The 25,571-nt window shown below is 48.3% G+C and overlaps 5 protein-coding genes across 7 annotated transcripts; 2 read left to right on the forward strand and 3 right to left on the reverse strand.

The window, feature by feature from the left end:
* Nucleotides 1-6,817: 6,817 nt before the first annotated feature.
* On the reverse strand, nucleotides 6,818-9,435 carry LOC1273630 (eukaryotic translation initiation factor 3 subunit D). The gene is made up of 4 exons (XM_312631.6): nucleotides 8,912-9,435; nucleotides 8,703-8,822; nucleotides 8,462-8,609; nucleotides 6,818-8,386 (listed from the first exon to the last, which is right to left on the reverse strand). The coding sequence occupies exons 1-4, from the start codon at nucleotides 8,988-8,990 to the stop codon at nucleotides 6,979-6,981; spliced, it is 1,755 nt and encodes a 584-aa protein (XP_312631.3). The 5' UTR covers nucleotides 8,991-9,435; the 3' UTR covers nucleotides 6,818-6,978.
* Nucleotides 9,436-9,541: 106 nt separating this feature from the next.
* Nucleotides 9,542-10,348, forward strand: LOC1273629 (vacuolar protein sorting-associated protein 29). Its single transcript, XM_312630.4, has one exon. The coding sequence runs from the start codon at nucleotides 9,651-9,653 to the stop codon at nucleotides 10,197-10,199; it is 549 nt and encodes a 182-aa protein (XP_312630.2). The 5' UTR covers nucleotides 9,542-9,650; the 3' UTR covers nucleotides 10,200-10,348.
* LOC1273628 (AN1-type zinc finger protein 2A) lies at nucleotides 10,297-11,793 on the reverse strand. Its single transcript, XM_312629.6, has 2 exons — nucleotides 11,404-11,793; nucleotides 10,297-11,305 (listed from the first exon to the last, which is right to left on the reverse strand). Exons 1-2 carry the CDS (start codon nucleotides 11,499-11,501, stop codon nucleotides 10,636-10,638), a joined length of 768 nt encoding a protein of 255 aa, XP_312629.5. The 5' UTR covers nucleotides 11,502-11,793; the 3' UTR covers nucleotides 10,297-10,635.
* A 3,939-nt stretch (nucleotides 11,794-15,732) lies between these two features.
* Nucleotides 15,733-19,967, forward strand: LOC1273627 (eukaryotic translation initiation factor 3 subunit A). Of its 2 annotated transcripts, XM_312628.6 has the most exons (3): nucleotides 15,733-15,958; nucleotides 16,129-19,392; nucleotides 19,477-19,967. In XM_312628.6, exons 1-3 carry the CDS (start codon nucleotides 15,910-15,912, stop codon nucleotides 19,536-19,538), a joined length of 3,375 nt encoding a protein of 1,124 aa, XP_312628.6. In that variant the 5' UTR covers nucleotides 15,733-15,909; the 3' UTR covers nucleotides 19,539-19,967. The 2 variants fall into 2 exon arrangements, with proteins under 2 accessions (XP_312628.6, XP_061496547.1); XM_061640563.1 differs by having other exon boundaries at nucleotides 16,129-19,967.
* Nucleotides 19,968-20,054: 87 nt separating this feature from the next.
* Nucleotides 20,055-21,977, reverse strand: LOC1273626 (uncharacterized). Of its 2 annotated transcripts, XM_061640564.1 has the most exons (3): nucleotides 21,666-21,795; nucleotides 21,503-21,627; nucleotides 20,055-21,435 (listed from the first exon to the last, which is right to left on the reverse strand). In XM_061640564.1, exons 2-3 carry the CDS (start codon nucleotides 21,582-21,584, stop codon nucleotides 20,129-20,131), a joined length of 1,389 nt encoding a protein of 462 aa, XP_061496548.1. In that variant the 5' UTR covers nucleotides 21,585-21,627; nucleotides 21,666-21,795; the 3' UTR covers nucleotides 20,055-20,128. The 2 variants fall into 2 exon arrangements, with proteins under 2 accessions (XP_061496548.1, XP_312626.5); XM_312626.5 differs by having other exon boundaries at nucleotides 21,503-21,977.
* Between the last annotated feature and the right edge of the window lie 3,594 nt (nucleotides 21,978-25,571).

A 25,571-nucleotide genomic window follows, 5' to 3' on the forward strand; every position in this document is an offset into this window, starting at 1 on the left:
TATGGGTTCATGATCGGTTGCGGCACCAGTATGAGTTCATGATTGATTCTAGAACCAGTATGGATTCATGATCGGTTCCAGAACAAGCATGGGTTTATGATAGGTACCAAGACCGGTATGGGTTCACGATAGGTTCCAGGACCAGGGTGGATTAATGATCGGTTCCAGGTCCAGTATGGGTTCATGATAGGATCCAGGACCAGTATGGATTTATTATAAGTTCCAGGGCAGATATGGGTTCACGGTAGGTTCCAGGGCCGGTATGGGTTCATGATTGTTTCCAAGACCAGTATGGCTTCATGATCGGTTCCACGAGCAGTATGGGTCCATGATCGGTTCCAGGGCAGGTATGGATTCATGATTAGTTCCTAGACTGGTATAACCATTATTGGTTCCTGGACCGGTACTGTGGGTTCAGTATTGGTTGCTGGACCGGCATAGGTTCAGATACCAGATTTAGCAACCGGCATTAGATGATACGCAGTTTTTGAACCAGAAAAGGTGATATATGTAAGGACCACTTTGAGCTTGGTTTTGGTTTTAGGTCTCGTAATGGGTCGTCTTTAGTACCTTATTTTAATTGAGATTAGAGGCGATTTTTTTCAGCATATTCTTTACATATTCTTTACTTTGAAATTAAATAGCGTAGCCCTGTAACCTGGTGAAACTAACTAGTTTTGATACAATTCTACCAAATGCTTCAAATCCTATTTCTTGCTATTTTATCTTTTACTGCCATCAAATGAAGTAATTGAAACTAAGCTGAAACAATGCTTTATTAATGAATTACGTATTCTTCATTAATAGAAAACACTTTTCAACTCAACAACACTTCATTAGTCTATCATTTTACAAAAGCAAAAACACACATGGCAACTAAATGGCGAAACCCCCTAACCAAACAACCATTCCACTTGCTGCTCCAGATATACAGGACCAAGTTGCACAACAAAGACACACTTACACACGGATGAATATGTGAGAAAAGTAGCGCGCAACACAACACCAGCTTCCTCTTTCCACGCCATGAAACCAAGCTTCAAGCATAAATAAAATCACACATACAAAACTGCACCCGCAACCCTGTGCCTGTGTCCCGCTGAGTGTTTGGCTGAGCTGAACTGCTCCACACCGGCCAAACTTCCTATCCCCTTCCTCTCCCCTCACGCTAGTAAAAATGACCGGGAAAGCCATTACGCCATCCGGCCAACGGCGGCGTGTTCGATAAGGCAAAGTTTTAATTGAATTGCTGCTTTGCTCTAATTCGTCTTCTGTCACTTCTTGAAGACGGATTTTGATTCGTGGCCGGCCGACACCGACCACATTTCGCCCAGACCGGATGTACCCCTCCTCTGCCCTGGACGGAGCATGGACGGAGAGCTTCGAAAGCAGGCGGTTGCGATTTCTATTCCACTCATCGGTGTGAGGGGCGTTTTTTGGTGAAACCTTCTCACGATGTAGAATTTTATCACGCTTGCATTTTCAAACCCACACACACACACTGAAACGCGCGAATGTGATTAAACTTTTCACATGGCCGACTAATTGGTCCATTGTTCGAAGCTGGCGCGCGCTAGCAAGCAAAAAGGCAATGTGTGCTAGCCTTCCGGAATGGCTAACCCACGCACAGGGCACTCACTCACGCACCCTCGGCACTACGGGAAGCGAGTGGACGAGCTTTTTCGATCTGCCAAGAAGTCGCTGGGCCAAACCGAATTTTCCACCCAATTGCAGGCAGGAGGCTGCAGATTGAAAAATTCGTGAGCTTTGAAATGGTTTCGAAAAAGAAAAGAAAACCAGTGGAAAGAAATCGAACGACCAACTAGACAAACGATTGAAGTTTCATTCCATTTTACGGGACAGGGACCGGGCGAAAAGCGAAAAGTTTTCCCAGCATGTCCCCTGGGGATATGCTGTCCACACTTCCGGGGGCAGGTGGGACGGGTCGGGAAGCTGTGGCTTTTTGCAAAGTTCATTGATAGAGTGAGTCGTGTGTGTGTGTGTGTCTGCGGTTTGTTCAAAACGGATAGGGTTAGGAGATCCAAAACGGATCGAACAATTTCACAGTTTGTTCGCTTCATTTCCGAGAAATGAAAAGTGATTTAGAAAATGAACACAAACCTCCACAAAAGGTGTGTGTGTGTACATCTGGTTTGGCCATAAAAGGATGCAATCTTTTGAAAATCTTCAGTTGCAGTTGCTTTAAAGTAAATTTCAAAGTTGTTTTCTCATTGATTTATTGCTTCTAAGCAAAGGTGCAATTTGTTAGACAACGAATGTTAAATGTTTGCTTAAGTCTTGTACTCTGGCTCTGTTGTAGACGATGTGTTCCACAAATAGAAAGGAGACAGAGAGAAAGAAAGAGAGATAGATAGAGAGAGAGAGACAGAGAGAGCTCTCACTCCTGTACTACTCCTCCGATTTTATTTTATAAAAATAGCTTATTATTTCATGACTTTTAATGAAGCTTTAAACAATTTAGAGCAAAGTTTTCCGCGTAAAGGAAACTCAATCATACAAGCTGAAGGACTTATTTTCGTGAAGTAACTCTTTTGAGCTACGTAATTTCCATGAAGTAGTTCAACTCTACATTTGATTCGCTTGAAGGACGGATGACGGTACACCATAACGCCTAGTCTTTCACAAAACGATGCTTCGTTCCGGTGCTGTGACGTATGCATGCATCGACAGCTGTTACAGTTTCAGAAGGTCGGGCAAGAAAAAATCCTTTTTTTCAGCGTCACCAATCTGCCTGCACAATTACATAACAATATGCGTCCGACGTCATCCCTTACCTCATCCACTACTCAGGGTTTAGCAGATTAATAAAAAAAAACAGAACACCAAAACATACCATCGCTCACAGTAAACTACAGCAGTATTTAAGGGGAAAAAATGGATGCATGTGTGTGTGTTATATCTTCCAGAAGAAGGAAAATCATGTATGAAAGAAAATTGAATTATAATAGAAGCGCAAAAGAGGTATAGAGAAAAAAAAAGCTCTGTTGCAGAAATGTTTCATATTCAGCGCGTAAGGGTTGCAGCAAAAACAAAACTACAAGTAAACCGTAAAAAAAAAAACATTCCTCTTCTACCCTTCCCATTAAACTCACTTTTTTGTGTTTGGTTTCATACTAGCATACTTCTAGCATACCGGATGGGCCGTATTTCGTATTACATTTCGTTGTCACCAGCTTGGTACGTGGGGAGGGTTGCAACAAAAAAGCAGGAGGTTTACCGTTACTTTCTGCAGCCTTGGAAGGTGCTGCTGGGCACGGGAAAGAGGGGAAGGTAAGCCAGGGAGAAAAACGAATCATAGAAGAAGAAAAAACAAACATGCACCAACATTGTTTAGTGAACACGCTCAGTCTGGCTGGACGAAACATTGCTTTCCCTTTCCGTGTATTCCATCCGGTTTGCTTCCTGCCAGCTTTAATACACAAACCATAGAGGAAGGTAGGTAAAGACGGACGCGTTAAGGAAAATGGTAAAAATATATAAATGCTATCACTATTAAAATGTGCATACATTATCTTACACTCATGTTTTATCAGAAAATGTGTTGAATCTTTTATGTTTCTATCGATTTTTGTGTTTTTTCATGAATTAAAAGCATGTTTTTTTCGTGCAGTTTTGAAATATTTGGGTAAGACGGATACCTTGATATGGGAAAGATGAACACCATAAAGGGTCAGATGGACACCTATAGAAAACGTTTACATTGAAGAGATTCATAGTATTTTAACATATCCCATTGCTTTCCACGTCATGGTACGTACATAAACAAATTCTAGACCAATTGCAACGATGTTTCATTCATTCGTTAATTTAGGAATTGTAAGCACCACTTATAACACCTTGAATAATGCAGAAACTAAAGCATTATTGACATATCGCGCACAGACAGCTGACATTGCTTCAGCTTACAGAACAACAGTCTAGAACTTCGCTGTAGGAAATTACTCCACGAAAAGTCCACGTCCCCAGTATTATTTGATGGACTTGTTAATAGTTAAAGCCATTTTTTCCACCATATCAACATTCAACTATATGATATTGGTAATCCCAGAGAATCTCTCATATATGCCTGCACGATGTCGTATCAATGCATCATCTTTTTATTGCTTAAAGTTGTACAAGTCGTGACAAGATATTGAATTTAGTGAAGTGTGCCTCATCAGCGTCGAGCGAGTAATAGCATAACGAATGGCTACCATTTTGACTGGCGTGCCCTTTCTCGCATATATCCATGCTTTCTCTAGTTGCTGGATGGTTTATGTCTTGTAAATTCCATTATTTAAGTTATTTGATGAAATCTTTTCATAAGATTCTATTCATTGATATAAGAAGTAAAATAAATCAATAAATTCGGTGTCCATCTCTTCTTACGACAGAGTCTTCGTCTTTCCTGCTTTGGTATGAGGATGTTTAAACCACCAGAGAAAAAACAAGCTTTTTTATTGATTTCATTCTTGTTCTTGTTTTTTTCTCTTTATAATCACGACAATTCATTCATGTAATAAAACTTCCTAAAATAAAAACAATGCAAGTTACAGAGCTTAAGATCCGCATTAGTCTTACCCGCAGTGTCCGTCTTTACCTACCTTCCCCTACACATACGCGTACGCGGGAAAGAAAAAGCACATATGGTAGGACAAGAAAGAAGAACGAAACGAAGAAGGGGGAGAAAATCAACAAAAAAAAACCAACACGACAAAAACCGAAAGGACATCCACCCCGGGAATGAATCTTGATGATTAATCATTAATCTTGCCCGTCATGTTTACATACCGGGGAGGGTGCTTCCGCACATCACAACCCCACCAACCATGGCTTGCTAGATCGTGGCTGGCTTTTTTCTGGTTTGTTTGGCTTTTATTTTCGTAATCCTTCTCGCATCTCTTCATGCGTGTGCGTGTGTGTGTGTGGTAGCGACCCTTCTAGCGAGGATGAATGTACGGCATACAATCGTTTGCTTGTTCCATCCGCCGGAGAGCATGTGTTTGTAGCACCGTTTTGTGTGTCCACTCCGCACTAACTCTCCAAATACTCGTGGAATGTGTCCTCAGTGCTCTCCGTTTGCTGTCCATGGCTCACTGTTTTCCCTGGTGCTAATACTGCAAGGGGCAGCGGGTCGGGGGGTAAAAAACAACACAAATACGCCGCAACCATCAAATGGCAAACAGCTGTAAAACTTCCGGTTCGAAATGGTGCTTCTCCAGCGCGAGTCAACACGTGGGAGCTTTGGGAGCTTTCTTTTTTTTTCTACTTCTGGGCACGTATAAAAACATACACACACACACACACACACACACACATACACACACACACACACACACACACACACACACACACACACACACACACACACACACACACACACACACACACACACACCTCCAGAATCACCTCTAGTTACACCCGTAGAAAAGCGCACTTGATGCGCCGTTCCGCGTGTTCAGCTCTCGAAACCTCGGAGCTTGGCGAGACTTTTGTTGTGGTTAACGGGGCAGGCTTTGTCCGCTGTTTCCCAGTGGGACCGTACCGAACAATGGTCGAGGTTGGCCTTAGCATGGTGGGCCCAAATCCTTTCCAGCTGCCGACAAGCCGCGAAAGCGTATATCCATCGTACTGGGAGGATTGTCGCGCACTGGGAGCGTTGAGTGAAAAGTGATGAAAAGGCGTCCCACTGCGTAGCGTCAATTACGACAACGGTGATGATGATGATGATGACGATGATGGAACGATAAAGAGAAACCATGGTTTCCCGCGTCGACGGGATCAGTTTAATCCACGGCAGGAAGACGTCAACGGACGGCATTTGACGGGCTTTTGTGGCTTTTCACGCTGCTTTTCACTTTTTAAACCTATGTTTTAGCTGGCGTCTTGTTGTGATAATTTTATTACAATTGCTTCACTTTATGGTTCCAACCGTGGTAGTTTAGATATCGCATCTTTTAGACGCCTAAATGTATGCAATCCGTAAGACGTAAAGCTTAAAGCGCTGCTAAATTTATCTGTCTGTTCTCACATAATGGATTCTGTTGCGTTTCTATTCGATTATTAATCATTAACTCGTTACATTATATTTAATTAGCATTACCATTTAGCACTATGTATCTACTTTAAACCATTTTCATGTTGGATCCATTACATTTTGAATTTTGAATTTTTGTAGTTGAAACTTCTACTCATACCAGCATTAACTAAGCGAGCGTTTAGCTAAGTGTTGCGTAAACACCTCGTAATAGTAACGATTTTTTTCTGTGTTTCCATTCGAAATTTTCACTCTCTAAAGAGCAACGAACTGCATATGCGTTATGATTGAAGGACTGCAATTAATCTTTTGCCAAAGCTGTCTTCTGGTTGCGGCTGCAGCAGTTTTTGTTCACCCTGCCAACCGAAAGCGTGAAGGAAAGCTTCGTCGGTCGAAAAGAGTCTAAAAGCGGCCTAATAAATTGTACTTTATGTGCTTGGGAAATGTAATTTATGCCACAATGCGTTACGCGCTTTTATAATCTATTTACCGAGAACAGCTCGGCCGGAACAGTGCGGGTCGCGGGTCAGTGTAGAAGTGCGATTAATCTTTCGCTAACAGACGCGCGCACCAGCGCAAATTAATACTTATTGTGTACTTAATTTTCGAAGTTTGTTTTGTTATACACTCAAGTGGATAAGTGTTTTTTTTTCTGTTTTTCATATGAACGGTCTCTTCAAAGGCAAGGTTCTTTCCTTTTTAAGAGAGAAAATTGCAACATTTCGATTGTTTTTTTTTGGTTATCCCATAGCCGATGTTGAGGCCGGGATGTTTTCATCCTTTTATTATGATTATTCTTATTAAATTTGAATACCTTTATGAACGTTCACTCACTATTGCTCGTCTCCCACGCCCCGACAAAGCTGTTGGTGTGCGGCGGAGAAGGAAGATGGTTTTAGTTCGTGTGTAGCTAATGAAACTGAGCTGCCTGAGCCTCCCTGTTAAGCGCTCGCCTTTTCGCTCTGGTCCGGCACAGTCGCGGACGTGTTGGATTGTGCGGCAGTCACATTAGCACTCGTGGAGGCCGCAGCCGAATAACCGTACATCGGCTGGAACGCTTCACCATCGTCGCCCTCCTCACCCTCGCCGTCCGAGTCGAACGTGTTGTCCGGGATGTCGTACAGCCGGACCATCGGCTTGTTCGGATCCTTCATGATCAGATACTTGCCGTCCTTCTGCTTCATGCAGATGTCGATGATGCACCGCAGAATGCCCCAAGCGTTGTCCATGCTCAGGTTGATCTGGTTCGCAAACTCTTGCGGCTTGAACTGCTGCGTGCCGAGAATCACGTGCTTGGACGAGTCGCGCACGTGCGCACGCGAGACGTATCCAAACTTGAGCTGATCCGAACCGGCCAGCAGGGCCTGCACCGTCCACTTGGCCAGCTTGCACGAGTTGTTGCGCAGCTCGTTCGCCAGGATGGCACCGCGCTGCGTGTCCAGCTTCTGGCGCCACTCGACCGCGTTCGCAATCTTCGAGTCCCACTCGTTCAGTGCCTTGATCGTCAGGAACTGGGTGTCGCCCTGGGGCATCTTCAGCACGGCGTCGTGCTCGCAGCGGGCCACCAGCGTGATGCCGTTGTTCAGATCCCACTTGCGGTAGCGGTAGGCCACGCTGGCCACCTCACCGTCCTCGTCGTCGCCGATGAACGGGTTCGGCTGCTGGAACTTGTACTTCGGCTCCTTTTCGCCGCTCTTCAGCACCTGCTGGCTGAAGTTGTGGTTGATGAACGTGGCCTCGATCGCCAGATTGCGCGGCGAGTTCAGCGAGTTGCCGTCCTCCTGCGGCGGCTCGCTAGCCGTCTCGTTCACCGTCAGCAGATCGAACTCGGTGTTGTCGCGCTTGTCCATGAACAGCTTGCCGCCGATTTTGTCAATCACAATATCCCACGAGTAGTTCGAGCGCGTGCAGCACATAATCGTCGCCAGGATGGCATCGGTCGCGTACACGTTGCCGTGCGTCTTCGACAGCTGCCGGATGATCGGATCGTCCGTGGTCGTGACGGTGTGGAAGATACGGTCCACGCTCTGCAGCGGCCGCTCGTTCTTCACGTTCACGCGATCGTACGTCTTGTCGTAGTACTCGAGCGTACCGCAAGTCATGATATCCTCGCCCTCCTTCACGCTCGGCAGCGACAGTTTGGCCAACCGCGGGAAGTCCATCTCCTCGATCGTTACCCAGTCCGGGCGCACCGTCACGGACGCATCGCGAATCTTGGGCGGTGGCCCACGCATGCCCCACTTGCGGGTGGTGCCGCGACGCTGGTCGCGCATTTTGTTTGCACTCTTCGACAGGGTCGTCATGCCACCGACCTGCACGCCACCGCGGGCACCGCGACCGCGACCCGAGCTACAAATGGATCAAAATAGTCCCACAATTAGCTTTCATTTTCTTACAGCTCTACGCGACTCGCCGCTCTCTTACCGGTTGTTACGCATATTGCCGCGGAAGCGACCTCGCTGGTGCGGCGGCTTCTGAATCCGCGCACTATCGACCAGATGGAATGTCGTCTCATCCTCCTCGTGGAAGTAAGCGTACTGGCTACCTCCACCGAATTGCGACGCGTACTTATCTACAAATTGGACACACATTCAATGGATTGGCAAACAAATGGAAACATTTTTTCTCCGGGAGTTACACCCAGTTGAGGTTATGTTGCACTCACTCGAAAACTTCTTGTCCGTCTGGGCAGTGCCCGTCCAGTCGCTGATCTTTCCTAAGCGGTCGCTCTTGCTGAACGGCTGGTAAGGAATATCCTTGAACGCATCCGGCAGCTCGCACGGACCTGACGAAGGGAAGAATACAGACAATATGCGTTAAACACCTTCACCACGGTTCACCCCCGCGGGATGACACGGATTTCTGCTCGCTTACCCCAGCCATCCTCGTTGAACTGGAGTTGCGGCGCCTCGAACGTCGCAGTCTCCGGCGTACAGCTAATGGTATCACTCATCGTAAACACACTGCCAGAACCGACAATATGCCTAGCTTCACCGATAAAATCGACAAAATTAGGCGGCACTACCGGGGAAAAATGGTGCTTCTCAACAAACTCGCAACAGCGACCGAACGTGGCTGCTTTCCTGCTTGACAGGCCGTTTGTTGACAGCTGACAGCAGCACCGGTCAGGGTTGTATGCAAAGGTAGAGCGGTTGTTTGCAATTCCATTTTTAGAATAATAACTTTGAATTGAAGATTATTATGGTTTTTTAATTGGACCGGAATAACGTGTTTCTTAACTATTTAGTTGGTCAATTTATCGGCAATATGGTAAAAACAATGATAATTATGCTGCTTCACACGAAAAGGCTTTTTCTTGTGGGGCCCGTTCACAGAGTACACTTGCATTAAATCAAGGTTGGTCAATGTGATGAGAAGGGAGGTGGGAAAAAAAACAAGAACTAATTTGCAGCAATTGGCAGGATAGAAAACAACACACATATTTACATCCACAACTTATCAGCCCTACTTCGTCACCGTGCTGTTATCGTACGCCCTCCCACATATTCCTTCCGGGCGGATCGTATAGTCAAAAGCCACTTGTCCCCACTATTCTCTTTCGTCCGTTTAGTGTTTGTGTGATATAGACGATCGTTCGCAAGCAAATGCAAAGATGCTGGTGCTAGTGCTAGGTGACCTACACATTCCCCACCGGTGCAGCAGTGTTCCGGCCAAGTTTAAGAAGCTGCTCGTACCGGGGCGCATCCATCACATCCTCTGCACCGGGAACCTGTGCAGTAAGGAATCGTACGACTATCTCAAAACGCTCGCCAACGATGTGCACATTGTGCGCGGAGACTTTGACGAAAACACCAACTACCCGGAGCAGAAGGTAGTGACGGTCGGACAGTTCCGGATCGGGCTGTCGCACGGCCACCAGGTAGTGCCGTGGGGTGACCCGGAAGCGCTCGCCCTCATCCAGCGGCAGCTCGACGTGGACATACTGATCTCGGGCCACACGCACAAGTTCGAAGCGTACGAGCACGAGAACAAGTTCTACATCAATCCGGGTTCGGCGACCGGTTCCTACAATCCGCTGGACACCGCCGTCATTCCGTCCTTTGTGCTGATGGACATCCAGAGCACGACGGTCGTGACGTACGTGTACCAGCTGGTGGGCGACGACGTTAAGGTGGAACGGATCGAGTATAAGAAGAATTGAAGAGGAAAACAAACCGCCAGCCATTTCGAACACACGGCCGACCGTTCGGCAGAGTGCGACAAAATAGGACGTTAATCGAATAACAACAAGATGTGAATTAAAATATGCATAAATATAATTGTATTCGTGAAGGGAAAAACTACAACTAACTCAACGTCGTTTTTTTTGGTGGCGCTGCAATCCGTCAACGGTGTGTGTGTGGAGTGGGGGGGAGATGGTGGGTAAAGGAAAGCGTGAGCGTGTCTTTTACAATCGTTTCTATCCGAAAACGCAAAACAAATCCATAACAACAAATCACACAGCATGCTTTAACCGTACACGTCCAATTACATTCTTCGGCTCGAGTAGAAGTAGTCCGGCAGCGCACTTTGATTGTCTTCGGTTCGCGGTAACAGCTGGAATGGGATGGTCACAAAAATCGTCACCAGCGTCTTCATCACGACAAATTGCATCGATCCTTTGAGGCACCGGTTCCGCTTCCATTTCCGACGGATATGCCGCGCGCCGTATTGGACGGATTGCGCCTTTGCTGGCGCAACTGTGCCTGCTGTTCCTCCTCCTCCTGCATGGACAGGGCGATCGCACGTGCTAGCGCTTCGTCCTCTGACATACCGCCCTGGACGATCGCAATATGTTCGTTCGTGGTGGTGCTACTGACCGCGTTGCTGCTTCTACTGGTGGCTGCAGTCTGCGCGTTGGTTGCGCCAGACCGGAACGCTGAGAATAGACCGGTTGAGGAGGAGACAGGCTTGGTGCTTTGCCGCTGAATGGCAGCTGTGGCCACGAGATTCCGTTGCCCTGCCGCCGGTCCCTGACAGTCGTGATCGGTCGTATGGCGATGCTTAAGGCAAAAGTTCAATCGACACACGCTACAGTTCACGGGGATGAGTTCCTTCTTCTTGCAGTTGCGGTACGAGCAGCGATTGGTGTAGATTTTCTTTCGATCGGACTTGCAGAACCGATCGATGTGGGCCCCCACGGTCACATCTGGCGATACGTCGCGCGGCGTCGGTACGGGATCACCGCACAGCGGACAGATGGGCACTTGGACGTCTTTTTTGTAGGCCGAGGGGCACGCGTGGTCCTTGTAGCTGAAGTGATCGGAGCTGCAAACAAAAGAAGGCGAGGAAACCTTTAGTTGCATGACGCGATCCAGATCGCATATTTCGTCAGCAAACGCTTTCGGTCCGGCTGGCTCACTTACCAGAATATGGCACCACAGGCATCACATTTCATGGGCAGAAAGTCTAACTTGTTGCAAAACTGCTCCGAGCAGTGTTTGCCCAAATTCGGAAACTCCATTGTCGATGGCTTTGTTGTTCAGGCTGTACGTGTGTGAGTGTGTAACAGCGATTTCCGTGTTGCTTCCAATTGTTTCACTTCCGATGAGTCACTTCGAGGCAGACTTTCACTTCGCGCCACAGCGTCACCGATCCAATAAACAGCAGGCGCACGTTTGCGTCTATATTTATGCTACAAAAGCTTCCAAGTTGCGTGAACGTTCGCGTCTATTTCTGGGATGACTTGACAATTTGGTAAAAGGGTTAAAGTAAGGCCTAGCCCTCTACGTTACGCTAGCGTTACGCGTAACGCCTGTTTATCTCAAACCCAAGCAGTATTTTTTGAACGCCTGTTTTAACCGTCGTGGATGAGCAAATTGATAGATAATAATGTCTAATAATCAAAACCTGATGAATGTTCAGCAATCATTCATAAGGTTTAGATTCATTGATAATTCATGAAAATTAAAAAAAAATCATTATTACCTTACTTTTTTGATATTCATTAGTGTTATAGCCACTTTAAGAATTACTTTCAAAACAATTAAACCATTAATATGCTTACACATTTCTTAGCCCACTATTGCTAAAACTATGATATTGAAATTATAATCAATGTGTAAATTCATTTATTAACCTTATTCATCGCCCTTATAATAGGAGCTTTAAACTAAATGTAATTATGATTTAAAGTGGCCAGAAACGTATATTTCATAGATAATAAATACATGTCATATATTTAACTTTACTAAATATATTTTACATATTTTTTTATTTTCTACTTATGGGAAATGTTACTCCAATTTAAAGCTTCAAGAGTTTTTGAGAACTTTTTTCGACTATTTTTCATAAACCATGCATATTACTTGTCTTTCAGAATTTAATCTCCTTGATATTGGTTAATCTTTAAACAAAACTTTTATTTTCATCCCATTTTTTAAACATATTTTTTTAATAATGTACTCTAGTCGGTCGCGTGGATGACACAGCTATAATAAAAATGTTGCTTGGGAATGTTTCAAGGCATGTAACGCTTCTCCTTTGTAATGTAGAGGGCTGTGCCTTACTTTTACCCTCCGACTAGACATGGGCAAAATGATTCTTTGCGACGATTCGAGCGAGCTGGCTCTTTTGCTTACTGCGAATCACGAGCGATCGTTGATTCATCCGCTCGCGCTAGCCATACCTTTAATTGGACAGGAGATATAGGTGATATTTTCCGTGAGGTATTACTTAATTAATGCAGGTTGTTCTCGAATAATAGAGTATAGAGTTAATGGCGAGAAAAAATCAATACACAAAAATTCACATTTTTTACATCTTCAATGGGAGCAAAACAATCACTTATGAGTTTCCATTTCATTAATTGTGCTCCCCATTTTTTCATCCGTTTCATTTATGAAATAATGATCTTTTTAGCAGGAATGAAATAATAATCAGGCAGGAAGAAAAACAAAATGTCACTCTGTGAACGAATGTTACTTAAATCATTATTATAGTGAGTCTTTAACCTATAAGGCAAAGCCGTCCTCCTGTATAAAAAAAAGACATAGCGTAAGGCAATTGAAGTACTTTTTTTTTCTATTACAAAACAACTAATATTCTTTATTTTTAGCAGGCGGCAGAGAACCTCGGATTGCAGATAAACGAGGCAAAGACCAAACTGATGGTGGCAACATCAGCGGGCCTACCAATAAATAATCCGAATCTACGTAGGCGTGATGTACAGATAGGTGAACGCACTTTTGAAGTCGTCCCAGAATTCACCTATCTTGGGTCAAAGGTCAGCAACGACAACAGTATGGAAGTTGAGTTGCGCGCAAGGATGCTGGCTGCCAACCGGTCATTCTACAGCCTGAAAAAGCAGTTCACCTCAAAGAACCTGTCGCGACGGACGAAGCTGGGACTATATAGTACCTATATAGTACCAGTACTCACATACGCCTCTGAGACATGGACACTGTCCAAATCTGACGAAGCCCTCTTAGCCGCGTTCGAGAGGAAGATGCTCAGAAGGATACTTGGCCCCGTATGTGTGGAAGGACAATGGAGGAGCCGCCATAATGACGAGCTATACGAGATGTACGGCGACCTCACTGTCGTGCAGCGTATCAAGCTTGCCAGGCTCCTGTGGGCTGGCCATGTTGTACGCATGGAAACGGACGAACCAGCCCGTAAAGTCTTTTTAGGCTGCCCACAAGGATAGAGGAGGCGTGGTAGGCTTAAACTGAGGTGGCAAGATGGCGTAAAGGCGTCCGCCATTAAGGCCGGGATAACGGACTGGCAGACGAAGGCGCGAGACCGTGAGCGGTTTCGGACACTCCTGAGGCAGGCCAAGACCGCAAAGCGGTTGTAGCGCCGGATAAGTAAGTAAGTAATTCTTTATCGTAATAACTGGTTTCCTGCAGCGAATACAGCGAAGAAATTCAGACTAAGCGCGAGCGCACTGCCTATCCAAAATCCATGCAAAAAAAAAAAACAGTCTAGCTCGCGAGCGCGCTGCCCATCCAAAATACGTAGCGAGAAGAACAGGGTAGCTCGCGAGCGCACTGCCTATCCAAAATTCATGCAGAAAAAAACCGGGTAGCTCGCACTGCCTATCCAAAATCCATGCAGAAAAAAACAGGGTAGCTCGCGAGCGCCCTGCCCATCCAAAATACGTAGCGAGAAGAACAGGGTAGCTCGCGAGCGACCGGTTGGCCCAAAATCCATTCATAAAAAAACAGGGTAGCTCGCGAGCGCCAACATGCATAGTGAGAGGATCAAGCTATCTCGTGAGCGCGCTGCCTGGACAAAATACGTAGTGAGAAGAGAAGGGGCGCTCTCGAGCTACGTTGTTCTTCTCGCTACGTATTTTGGATGGGCAGGGCGCTCGCGAGCTACCCTGTTTTTTTCTGCATGGATTTTGGATAGGCAGTGCGCTCGCGAGCTACCCTGTTTTTTTCTGCATGGATTTTGGATAGGCAGTGCGCTCGCGAGCTACCCTGTTCTTCTCGCTACATATTTTGGATGGGCAGGGCGCTCGCGAGCTACCCTGTTTTTTTCTGCATGGATTTTGGATAGGCAGTGCGCTCGTGAGCTAGGCTGTTTTTTTCTGCATGGAATTTGGGTAGGCAGTGCGCTCGCGAGCTACCCTGTTTTTTTCTGCATGGATTTTGGATAGGCAGTGCGCTCGCGAGCTACCCTGTTTTTTTCTGCATGGATTTTGGATAGGCAGTGCGCTCGCGAGCTAGGCAGTTTTTTCTCGCGCTCTACGATGTTTTATACGTGTGTTTTGAATAGGCAGTGTGGGTCGACGACAGTAGCTTGTGATGTTTTTTTTCAATAAAACGTTAATTTGAGTTTTAGTTTTAACCACAATAAAAATATTTGTTGTTTTTACTTGCGGCTATTTACATTCCGTGTAAGCCCAACAGTATTATAGATTTAGATTTTTTTCTCGGAGCAACTAATTTCAAACGATTTTGTTTTATTTTTTTATGCGAGCGGGCGAATCATATTTTTCTGGAATGAAGAGCGGCGAGCGCACGCTCATTAATGGGAGCGAGCGAACCATATGATTCCCGCTCTTCTTGCCCATGTCTACCACCGACATGGGCCCAGTCTCAGCCCTGCCCAAGGTGGATTTAAAAATATCAGGTGGTGGACTCTAGTGCATTTTGACAATTCGTCACTTGACGTAAGGTCTACACGATTCAAACTTTGTTTACATTTATTAAATTGGTCATATAATTTATCTACCCCATTTTTTCGATTAAATATTCTTTAAAAATATATTTTGGACTTTGCGAGTTCTTATTCAACATTAAAGCATAAATTAAAGTGTGTTATTTTGTGTTATTACGTCAATTTATTCTAAATTTTATTGTGTTTTCGACATTTTTGATGATAAAAACTAAGAAATCATTATTTTTTTCAATTTTCACATTGATTTCTCATTATCTACGAGCTTCATGGACAATTTACGTGATATTAGAACTCTTACTCACATTATTTTAAATTTCGTGCATAAACAAATCATCAAATCTTTTGTTAATATATCTCATTTTTTTGATAAAATCAACAGACATACAAAAATGCACATAATAACAAAGAAATCTTGTCTATTTGCTAAGCTTTGTGTGCGGAAACCAATGGTTAACGGTTTTAAAATGGCGTAAAGTCCCTCAACTATGGCGACCCCCCAAAGGCCCTTATCCACCACCTGATATTTTAATCCACCTTGATTGCGCCATCTTGTTCGATAACGTCACCGGCTGTTGCTTTGCCCTCCTTCTTTCGCGATTTGTCAAAAAACGCGATTCATACGGTGTGACCGAACGGTCTGCAACTTTCGCCGTAAAAAAGCGATCAAACGCACCTCGCCGTGCCGAAAAAGTGTTTGCAAATCAGCATCCATTGAGTAGCAATCCAGTGCAAACGAATGTAAAATGTCCCGATACGTGCAACGTCCGGAAAACGCTCTGAAAAGAGCGAACGGTAAGTAGAGTGTGCGTGCGTGTGCGTGTGTGCGTGGTGGAAAGGGAACGGGACGGCTGGGCCTGTACAAATTCCAATATGGACGACACGTCAAATGTCCACGTTTTGAGGCGTATCGGTGTGTGTGTTTGTTTGTGCCGGGCTGATTTTGGTCGCATTTTTCTTTGCAGAGTTTATCGATGTCGGCAAGAAGGCGCGTGCCCTGGACACCCTTCAGGAGGTGTTCCGGGCGAAGAAATGGAACTACAACTGGTCCGAATCGATCATCGAGCCGGTCATGTTCAAGTATCTGGACCTGTGCGTGGAGCTGAAGAAGTCGCACATCGCCAAGGAGGGTCTGTTCCAGTACCGGAACATGTTCCAGCTGGTGAACGTGGGTTCGCTGGAGAACGTGATCCGGGGCTACCTGAAGATGGCCGAGGAGCGCACGGAACAGGCGCAGCAGCAGTCGTCCCAGGCGACCGTGGACATCGACGATCTGGACAACCTGGCGACGCCGGAATCGATCCTGATGAGCGCGGTGTGCGGTGAGGACGCGCAGGACCGTTCCGACCGGACGATCCTGCTGCCGTGGGTAAAGTTCCTGTGGGAAAGCTACTGCCAGTGCTTGGAGCTGCTGAAGGTGAACTCGCACTGCGAAACGCTGTACCACGACATTGCCCGGATGGCGTTCCAGTTCTGTCTGAAGTACAACCGCAAGATGGAGTTCCGCAAGCTGTGCGAGAAGCTGCGCAAGCATCTGGAGGACATCTGCAAGGTGTCGTCCCAGACGGCGAACGTCACCATCTCGAAGCCGGAAACGCAGCAGCTGAATCTGGAGACGCGTCTGCACCAGCTCGACTCGGCCATCCAGATGGAGCTGTGGCTGGAGGCGTACAAGGCCATCGAGGACATCCACGGGCTGATGCAGCTGAGCAAGAAGACGCCGCTGCCGAAAACGATGGCCCTGTACTACACCAAGCTGGCGATGGTGTTCTGGAAGGCGGGCAATCAGCTGTTCCACGCGTCGGCACTGCTGAAACTGTTCCAGCTGTCGCGCGACATGAAGAAGAACGTAACGGCGGAGGAAATTCAGCGCATGACGACGCACGTGCTCATCGCCACGCTGGCCATTCCGCTGCCATCGGCCCATCCGGAGTTCGATCGGTTCATCGAAACGGACAAGAGTCCGATGGAGAAGGCGCAGCGTTTGGCGTTCCTGCTCGGCCTGCAGCAATCGCCGTCCCGTGCACTGCTGCTGAAGGAGCTGATCCGTCTGAACGTGCTGCAGCTGGCGGCACCCCAGTTCCGCCATCTCTACCAACTGCTGGAGGTGGAGTTCGATCCGCTCAATCTGTGCGATCAGGTGCAGAAGATTGTGGACGAGATTGAGGCCGACCCGAACTCGGTGTACGGCCAGTACATTCAGGCGCTGAAGGACGTGACGCTGGTGCGATTGGTGCGTCAAATTTCGCAGGTATACCAGACGATCGAGTTCCCGCGCCTGCTGGAGCTGGCGAAGTTTGCCGACTACCATCATCTGGAGCGCATCCTGGTGGACTGTGTGCGCCACAACGATATGCAGATTACGATCGATCATCGCAACGAGTGCGTTCACTTCGGTACCGACCTGTCGGAGAGCCAGCGGGAGGACCATCCGGACGGGCCGACGCTGCAGTCGATGCCGTCGGAGCAGATCCGCTCGCAGCTGGTCAATATGTCGGTGGTGCTGCACCGCGCCATCGCCACGATCAACCCGAACCGCAAGAAGGCGGAGCGGGAGCGGCTGCGCGCCCAGATGGTGCACCAGTACGAGGAGAACGCGGACAAGGAACACCAGCGTATACTGCAGCGCCAGAAGAAGATCGAGGACCGCAAGGAGTACATCGAGCGCATGAACCAGGAGCGCGAGGAGGAGGAGCTGCGCCTGCAGGAGGAGCAGGTGCGCATGCAGAAGCTGGCCGAACAGCGCCGTCTCGAGGCGGAGAACGAGGAGCGGGAGCGCAAGCGGCATGAGAACGAGCTGCAGATGATGAAGGAGCGCAACATGAAGGAGAAGATCGAGCAGATCAAGCAGACGGCCACGGGCCAGAAGCTGCTGAAGAAGCTGGACGAGGAAGAGATCCGCAAGCTGAACACGGAGGAGATAGCGGCGCGCGAGGCGGAGGAGCGGCTGAAGGAGCGCAAGGCGCACGAGAACAACCTGAAGACGCAGGAGAAGAAGATCGACTACTTCGAGCGGGCCAAGCGGCTGGAGGAGATCCCGCTGATCGAGAAGTACCTGCAGGACCGGTCGGTGCAGGACAAGGAGTTCTGGGAGAAGCAGGAAGCGGCCCGCATCGAGGCGGCCATCGCCGAGCGCAAGAACGCGGAAGCGTGCCAGGAGCGGCTGAAGCGCATGCTGCCCGACCGGGACGTCTACTGGCAGCAGCTGAAGAACGAGCGCGGCAACCAGTTCGCCGAGAAGCTGAAGCAGTTCAACCAGGCGCTGGAGGAGGAGCGTAAGCGCCGGCTGGCCGACCGAGTCGTCAAGCGCCGCGAGGAGCGCCGCATGAAGTGGCTGAAGGAAAAGGAGGAGGAGCGCCGTCGCATCGAAGAGGAGCTGCGCAAGCAGAAGGAAGAGGCGGACCGCATCGAGCGCGAGCGGCGTGCCGAGGAGCGGCGCATACAGGACGAGAAGAACCGTCAGCTGGCGGAGAAGCAGCTCGCCATTGCGGAGGAGGTGGAGCGCCGAAGAAGGGAAGAGCTGGAGCAGATGAAGGAAGCGGACGGACGCCGTGAGCGCCGCCCTGCAGCGGGACCGGCCGAACCGAAGCCCGAGGAAAGCTGGCGCAAAGGACCGGCAGCCGCAGCACCCGCCAATCCTGCCGCCGACGAGCCGAAGAAGAACGTCTGGCAGGGTTCGGGCCGGTACGGACCGGGACCTCGCGAACGGGGCGGAGAAACTGGCCCGAAAGATAAGTGGCGCACCGGACCGGAAGATCACGAGAAGGATGGTGGTGGTGCTGGTGGTATGCGTCGCGGTGGCGATATGCGCCGTGGTCAGGACGATCGTGGACCGATTCGTCGTGGTGGTGGCGAAGAGCGTGGTGAGCGCGAGGATCGTGGTCCGATTCGCCGTGGTGGTGGTCCAGGTGATGCACCAGCCGGAACTGGCACTCCCCGGCGAGATGATCGTCCGGGTGGCGGGTTCAACCGCGATCGCCGTGACGACCGTCGTGATGATCGCCGTGATGATCGCCGTGATGATCGCCGTGGCGATGACCGTGGTCCACGTGGTGGTGGCGAGCGGGGCAATACGTGGCGTCGCGGACCGGCCGACAATGCCGACGATAACCGTCGGGGACCGAGGGACGAAGGACGGCAGGATACCTGGCGCAACACTCGGCAGGATGCGGCACCCAAGCAGAAAGAGGATCGACCCCAGCGCGAAGCACGTCCTGCTCAGGAAAATGGTAAGTGTAGCCGTCCGCATGCCACTCCGGTGGAGCCGCGATTAATGATTGGTTTGGTTTTCCTTTTTGGCACCTTTCCCCCAGTTCCCCCCCGCAGCAACGCCGGCCCAGATGAGGAAGGATGGACGGATGTGAAGCACCGCTAGAGTGTAGTGCGTGTGAGCGCGCGCTTGCTTGCGTTCGTGACGTCTAAATTAAGCGAGTAACTTTAAAACACAACAGTGGAACCATATTCTGTTCTTTCTTTTTTCTAACCATTACGCATCGCCGACTATATAATATCTAGAATATATTCATTCAGAATATGTAAGCATGTAAGCATCATGTGCATTGGCGCATTAGTTGTTGCATAGGTTACTCAACATTTTACGATGTGCTGCGGTCCTGCCCCATGGCAATAGTGCGCTGTCCGCAGCTATTAGCGCTGCTGCATTCTACTCACTGACAGATCGCAACACCAATTGCGTCGTATCCTTCTAGGGACGGAAGTGGTGAAATGGGCTTTTGAGTGGGCTGGAGTAGCAACTATGCTTTAGGTAACTTCAAAATAAAATATTATTATGAATCCAACAAAATCATCCATTATATCTACGTTATATCCTGCGTGATGACTTCATCGAAAAGAATCGAGCGTAAACATACCCAGGTACCGCCGTTAACCATTTCGAAGCGAATAGAACTCTTTATTAATTAAACCTCAATTCAATCTGCTCTACATCACTTCACTAATCATTCCCTATTTCCCGCGTGGCCCGGGCACCTGCTGCTCGCACAGCTCGAAATCCTTCAAATCGATATCGATACCGTGCTTTTCGTACTCGAGCGCGTACTTCCGCACCAGCGCCTCCGTATTGATGCAGTCCAGCTTCTCCTGGATGCGCATCCGCAGCGGGTTCTCGATCGCATCCATGATCTGGTACCGCAGCACGTTCGGCAGTATGTTGACCGCGGCCTCGATCACGTAATCGAACGTACCGGCCCCATCGCTGCGGACCTGGATGTTACCCAGCTCCAGCTGGATGTCGCGCAGCTTCAGCTTTTTGCCCAGGTTCAGCGGCTGCTCGATCTGAAACGCGACGCGTATGTGCTCCACCGTGAACTGTGCCCGGCCCGGATGGGACAGCATGCCGCGCCCGATCGACACCGTCCACTGGGTCGAGCCGACGATGCGCTGCGTGGCCACGTGCATACCGACCGTCGCCGTGTTGTTCTGCATCGTGATGGAGATGTCGCCGTACCGGTAGAAGCTCGACCCACCGCTGATCCACGTGTGCGACGTCTGCATGCCGAAGATGCCGGCCGTATTGTTGTAGTCCGGCACCAAGAACGGATCCAGGCCCTTGTTGCGCACGATGCGCCGCATCTCGCCGATCGCCATGTCGAGCGGGGCGATCGAGTTCGGCAGCGTGAACTGGTTCTCGACCGTAATGTTCAGCATCCGGCTGTCCACCTCGTGCCGGATCTTCGTGTACGCCTCGGACAGCATGAACGGCTTCATCGTGTCGTACACGAGATTGGACGCCGAGTTGACCACGCTCTGGAAGATGCTGCCCATGAAGCCGAGGTTCTGGAAGTCCATCGCCATGTCGTCGAACGCAATGTCCAGCTCGATGTCGTTCGTGCGCAGCGTGCCGTCCCGTTCGACGGCCAGCGAAACGTTCGCCTTGGTCAGCACGTTGCGCATCACCACGTTGAACGGGCCCTCGGCCCGGTTGAAGAACGTGCTCATCGTGTAGTTACCGTTGACCGTGATCTCGTCGATCGCTACCAGCGCCGTCACGGACATGCGGCTCAGCTCGGTGTGAAAGTAGCGAATCCGGAAGCGGGACATGCCGCGGGCCAGCACATTGCGCAGATGCATCTTGGCGAACGAGAACGACTGCCGGATCTCGGGGATGGGCATCGGGTCGGGTATGGACGCGTCCGGCAGCCCGACCGGATCATCCTCCTTGTACAGATCGATGATGGCGAACAGCTGCTTCGTCAGCATGCTTTCGCCGAGCTCCTGATCCACGATCGAGCGGCCACCATTGTTGGGCCAGGCTGTAAAATAAAATCAAGTGAGCAAAGTGAGCGAAAACGGGCGCTAGCGCTCCACGTTGCTACATACCGTCGTGGGTGCAAACTACCACACTGATAAGGCAGATCAAATTGATCCACAATAGAGCGATTACCGCTTTGGCCATCGTCATTCACATGCGATCGTCAATACAAAACCACCACTCACACACAAAGACACACACACACACACACACACACACACACACACACACACACACACACACAGACACAAAGTATACACGGTGAATATGGTTCGGGGCCACAACACAATCCAGCCAATTGAAGCTAATGCGTCCGATGGCGATTTACAACTGGCGATCGGCTGCCCGGCGGCTCACCACGCTACGCCACACGATCAACGTGCCCGTTGGGATGAACGTTCGCATCTTATCAGCATTATCAGTTGTTCAGTCGCTCGGTCGGCAGCCGCAAGCGTGCGTTCCCGTGAATGTAAGTCCCCGGGACAGTCAGTCAGTCCCTTGCCAAATCGGGAACGACAGTCTCGCCAGAAGAGTGGTTTGTTTCTATCGGGAAGGTCGTGCGAAGCGCGTAAGGAAGATGTTTTCCCCCCTGTTTCTTATCAGTTGCTGTGGGAAGCAGTTGTCCGCCGAAAGGTTTTGTTCGTAAACGATTTCGTAAATAGACGCATTGATTGGATTTATTTTTAAGAATAGATTTGGTGTCGTGATTAGTCATTTTGTGGGGCGCATCTCGTTGGATGAACGTCGGCCAGTGTGCCAGTGGAACTTGTGCATTCCAGCGAAGGTATACTTTGTAGGGGTTAACTCGGCTATATCGGCCAAATTTGACGCACGAAATGCTAGCTCATCAGAGCATTAGTATCTCTTATGGGTTGCTTTAGTTTCGATGTATAGCAAGAGAGACCTATAGACTTACTCATTAGTCTATATTTAAAGAGCTACGTAACCGGATAGTAATGTTCTTTTTACTACGCAAACGGCAGTTCAGATGAGAATGGGACAACTTTCGACTTTTACGGGAGCTAGCACCGTATACCATTAGATGACCCAGTTGCCTCGAACTGAATATAGTTCGACGTTGTTTAAAGAACTACAGCGACAGGACAGCTTGCGATAGAGAGAACCAATACGCATAAAAATACCCATCGGCTTCCATGGTATGAGCCGAATTAATCAAAATGTATGCTACCTTGGTGGCTCTTCGATTGGCTTTCAGTGACTTACTGATTACGTATAGCTTTCAAGGATCCTTTCACACAGGAGTTTGTTGTGTAAGTTTTAGATCCATGCGAGGCTTTGGCTTTCAATTTCTTTCACTTCCACTTGGAAGACACATTTCGGTCCTTTGCAAGATTGATGGTACCATCCAAACTGTTTGACCACATCTCGTACAGGAGCTTTCTTTTAACGGGTGAAAGCTTACAGTAACAAATTTACATCAAGATTGCCCTACTCGACAAAGCATATGAAATCAAGTACAAAGTTAAGGCCTTTGTTGGAGAAAATTTTAGTTCAAAAACAGTTGAAGCTTACTGTTTTTTGGACATAATTTTCTCCAATATAAGCAAACCTTGTTTAAAAAAATCCTAAACCAAATGAAACAAATAACAGTTAGTTTGCATTGAAAACAAAAAACCTAATTGATTCGTTTCACATCACTCCATCACGAATCCTTCCATCGCTGGCCACGGAAGAGGCCAAATATGAAACAATGTTTTAACGTGTCCAATATTTTCCTAACGTCAATGCTTATAATTCACCCAAAACAATAACGGCAAAAAATACGGCCCTTATCTGCCACGCTAAATCACGTCTTAGATTACCTGCGCCCGACAACGGTGGCGCTACACAATAACCCTTAACCCTCAAATTTATCATCGCCACGTAATCGCCATCGCCAAATTCGAGCTTTCCGGTTACAGCCCTTGCCTTCTTCCCCCTGTCTACGTATCCACGCGATTAATGCCCATATTTTACCTTTAATCTTCTTTTACTTTTTACTTCGCCCCAACACACCTCCTGTTTTGTGGATGGGGGGTGGGAAGGGGAGAGATGTAGGTGGAGAAAAGGGAAGGGAGATATTATTTAATTTCACGTACAGCACCCGGGGTGCGGCCATCCAAATTCTTCTCACGTAAAGATAATTATGCCTAGTACACATCTCTTGCAACCGTTCTCCCTCTCCCTTCGTTTCTCTCTCTCTCTCTCTTTCTCCCTCTCTACATCTTCATCACACAATCAGCTTCATCTTCGTACAAGGGCGACGGCAAATAGCAGTGCCGATCCGGAGCCGATTTAATAAAAATCGAATGAAAGACTTATCAACGGAAGCATTTCCGGTTTAATCCCTTAAGAGCCTGGGAGAAGGGGGTGCGGAGGGTCTATCTCTCCCCCCCCCCCCTGCCTCACCGAATCGATGGCGCTCGCAATGGAAGTGATTTTCGTAGGATTTATTCCATTGGCGTCGATATTTATCGCTCGCGTTTGCGCGACTGCGAACAGGAAATTAATACATTGCCTGCCTGCACCTGCCTGCGTCGTCACAGTGCTCAGGCACACGCCTTGCTGCACACCGGATGGAGAAGCACAACAACAAAAAGATTCTTCGGTTCTGCTTTCTCAGAAAGCTTCGCCATTGCAATTCCGCCAAGAAGCGCGTTTTTATCCCCCCGTCAATTCAATCCTTTTCGTTCAATTCTACACCAGCGTTCCCGGGGCGTGCAAATCCCGCAACAATATAAAAACTGCTCTCTTCCCATGCACGCCCATTCCTCTCCCATCCCGCAATCGATAGGCGGGCCTCACCACGGGTCTGGCTGGAAACTAATTAACGTGGCCGCGCGTTCCCGGCTCGTCATAATTTCCAATCACATACAATTCAGGGAAGTACGGATGGGCCGAGGGATGTGATGTGCACCCCGCTTATCCAGGGGAGGGTTTCCTTTTGGGGTGCCCCGGGCGGTTGAGACGGTTTGCCGTTGCAAACAAATGAAAGAAGAGGAGGGAGAAAAAATAAAAATATCCTTTTCTGAATGTGTATCGAACCGGGGGAATGTCACCAGGCAGGGGATATGGCGAGTATAGCACGGATTTTGGAAAATGGAACGGGGAAAAAATTAGACGTAAAGCAATGCGCTTCACCCATGCAACCCACTAGTACGGTGGAATCAATTCCCGGAAAGAGTTTTACACCTCTCTGTTTTAGGGGCAAAAAAAACAAACAAACAAACAATCAGCCGGAAAGTTACGCGATCGTTTCCAGCTAATGTAACTAATGCCCAACTCCCACAGGACGTGCTTCGCTCGAGCGTGTAACTGCCGCCTGCAAAGCAATACTGCTGCTGCTGTTGTCGCTTGTTTGCTTCCCCGAACGGCAAACATGTTCGCTTCCACGACCTGAGTGCGTCATGCAGCAGCTTACGCGGGAAAAGGCGCCCCTACGACTGTCGCGTTGCAACGCTGAAATAGTTTTTAAATTATAATTTAAAATGTTGTTAGTAATGCGATTTTATTATTTGGCACAATTTTTTTTTATTTTCGTTGCCACACTTAATGCCTCATCGCCTTTCCGCCGGCAATTCGGAGGAAAGTGTGTGTGTGTGTGTGGTGTATGCAAAGTTTGCAATAGTGCAACGTATTCCAACATGTGTTGAGCAACCGGATGTGCAACGGACAAACACGGGTCACCGCAATGCTTCGGTCAGCACGTCCGTCCGTCAGCCTTTTTTGGTCTGGTGCATGCGGGTACGGGTTCCTTCCCGACAGTGATGTGCTGGGCATTCTGTACATACGGGGAAAACATTTGCTTGGTTTGAAAGTCGTGTTGCTCGTGAAGCCAAGGGATGAGGGTTAAAAAAAAGACTCCAAACAGAGCGGTATGTGTTGTCAAAATTGTGTTTAAACTTGATGTAGGAAAAGTATTTTTTTTATTTTGTTTTTGGGAGTTTTTTCACTTTTGTGTCTTAGTACTAGTATTGGAAAAGCGTGGAATTTTGCAGAAGGGTTTCTTAACGGAACACACCAATTAAATAAAAAGTTAGCGTTCATCTCGCTTGAGCCTTAATCCGGCTTCACTGTTTATAGCTACGGTCTTCAACCTGTGGTCCGTGAAAGGTATTATTTTTGCAAAAGAAAAGC

This window comes from Anopheles gambiae, chromosome 2 (assembly GCF_943734735.2).
Source record: "Anopheles gambiae chromosome 2, idAnoGambNW_F1_1, whole genome shotgun sequence".
Lineage (NCBI taxonomy): Eukaryota > Metazoa > Arthropoda > Insecta > Diptera > Culicidae > Anopheles > Anopheles gambiae.

Coding starts and splice junctions, on each gene's coding strand:
- LOC1273627 (XM_061640563.1), top strand. CDS start 15,910: ATGTCCCGATACGTGCAACGTCCGGAAAACGCTCTGAAAAGAGCGAAC. Junction 15,959..16,128: donor CGCTCTGAAAAGAGCGAACG/GTAAGTAGAGTG, acceptor TTTTCTTTGCAG/AGTTTATCGATGTCGGCAAG.
- LOC1273628 (XM_312629.6), bottom strand. CDS start 11,501: ATGGAGTTTCCGAATTTGGGCAAACACTGCTCGGAGCAGTTTTGCAAC. Junction 11,306..11,403: donor GCCTGTGGTGCCATATTCTG/GTAAGTGAGCCA, acceptor TTTTGTTTGCAG/CTCCGATCACTTCAGCTACA.
- LOC1273630 (XM_312631.6), bottom strand. CDS start 8,990: ATGAGTGATACCATTAGCTGTACGCCGGAGACTGCGACGTTCGAGGCG. Junction 8,823..8,911: donor GTTCAACGAGGATGGCTGGG/GTAAGCGAGCAG, acceptor TCCCTTCGTCAG/GTCCGTGCGAGCTGCCGGAT. Junction 8,610..8,702: donor GACGGACAAGAAGTTTTCGA/GTGAGTGCAACA, acceptor TCCAATTTGTAG/ATAAGTACGCGTCGCAATTC.
- LOC1273626 (XM_312626.5), bottom strand. CDS start 21,584: ATGACGATGGCCAAAGCGGTAATCGCTCTATTGTGGATCAATTTGATC. Junction 21,436..21,502: donor GGTAGTTTGCACCCACGACG/GTATGTAGCAAC, acceptor TTTATTTTACAG/CCTGGCCCAACAATGGTGGC.
- LOC1273629 (XM_312630.4), top strand. CDS start 9,651: ATGCTGGTGCTAGTGCTAGGTGACCTACACATTCCCCACCGGTGCAGC.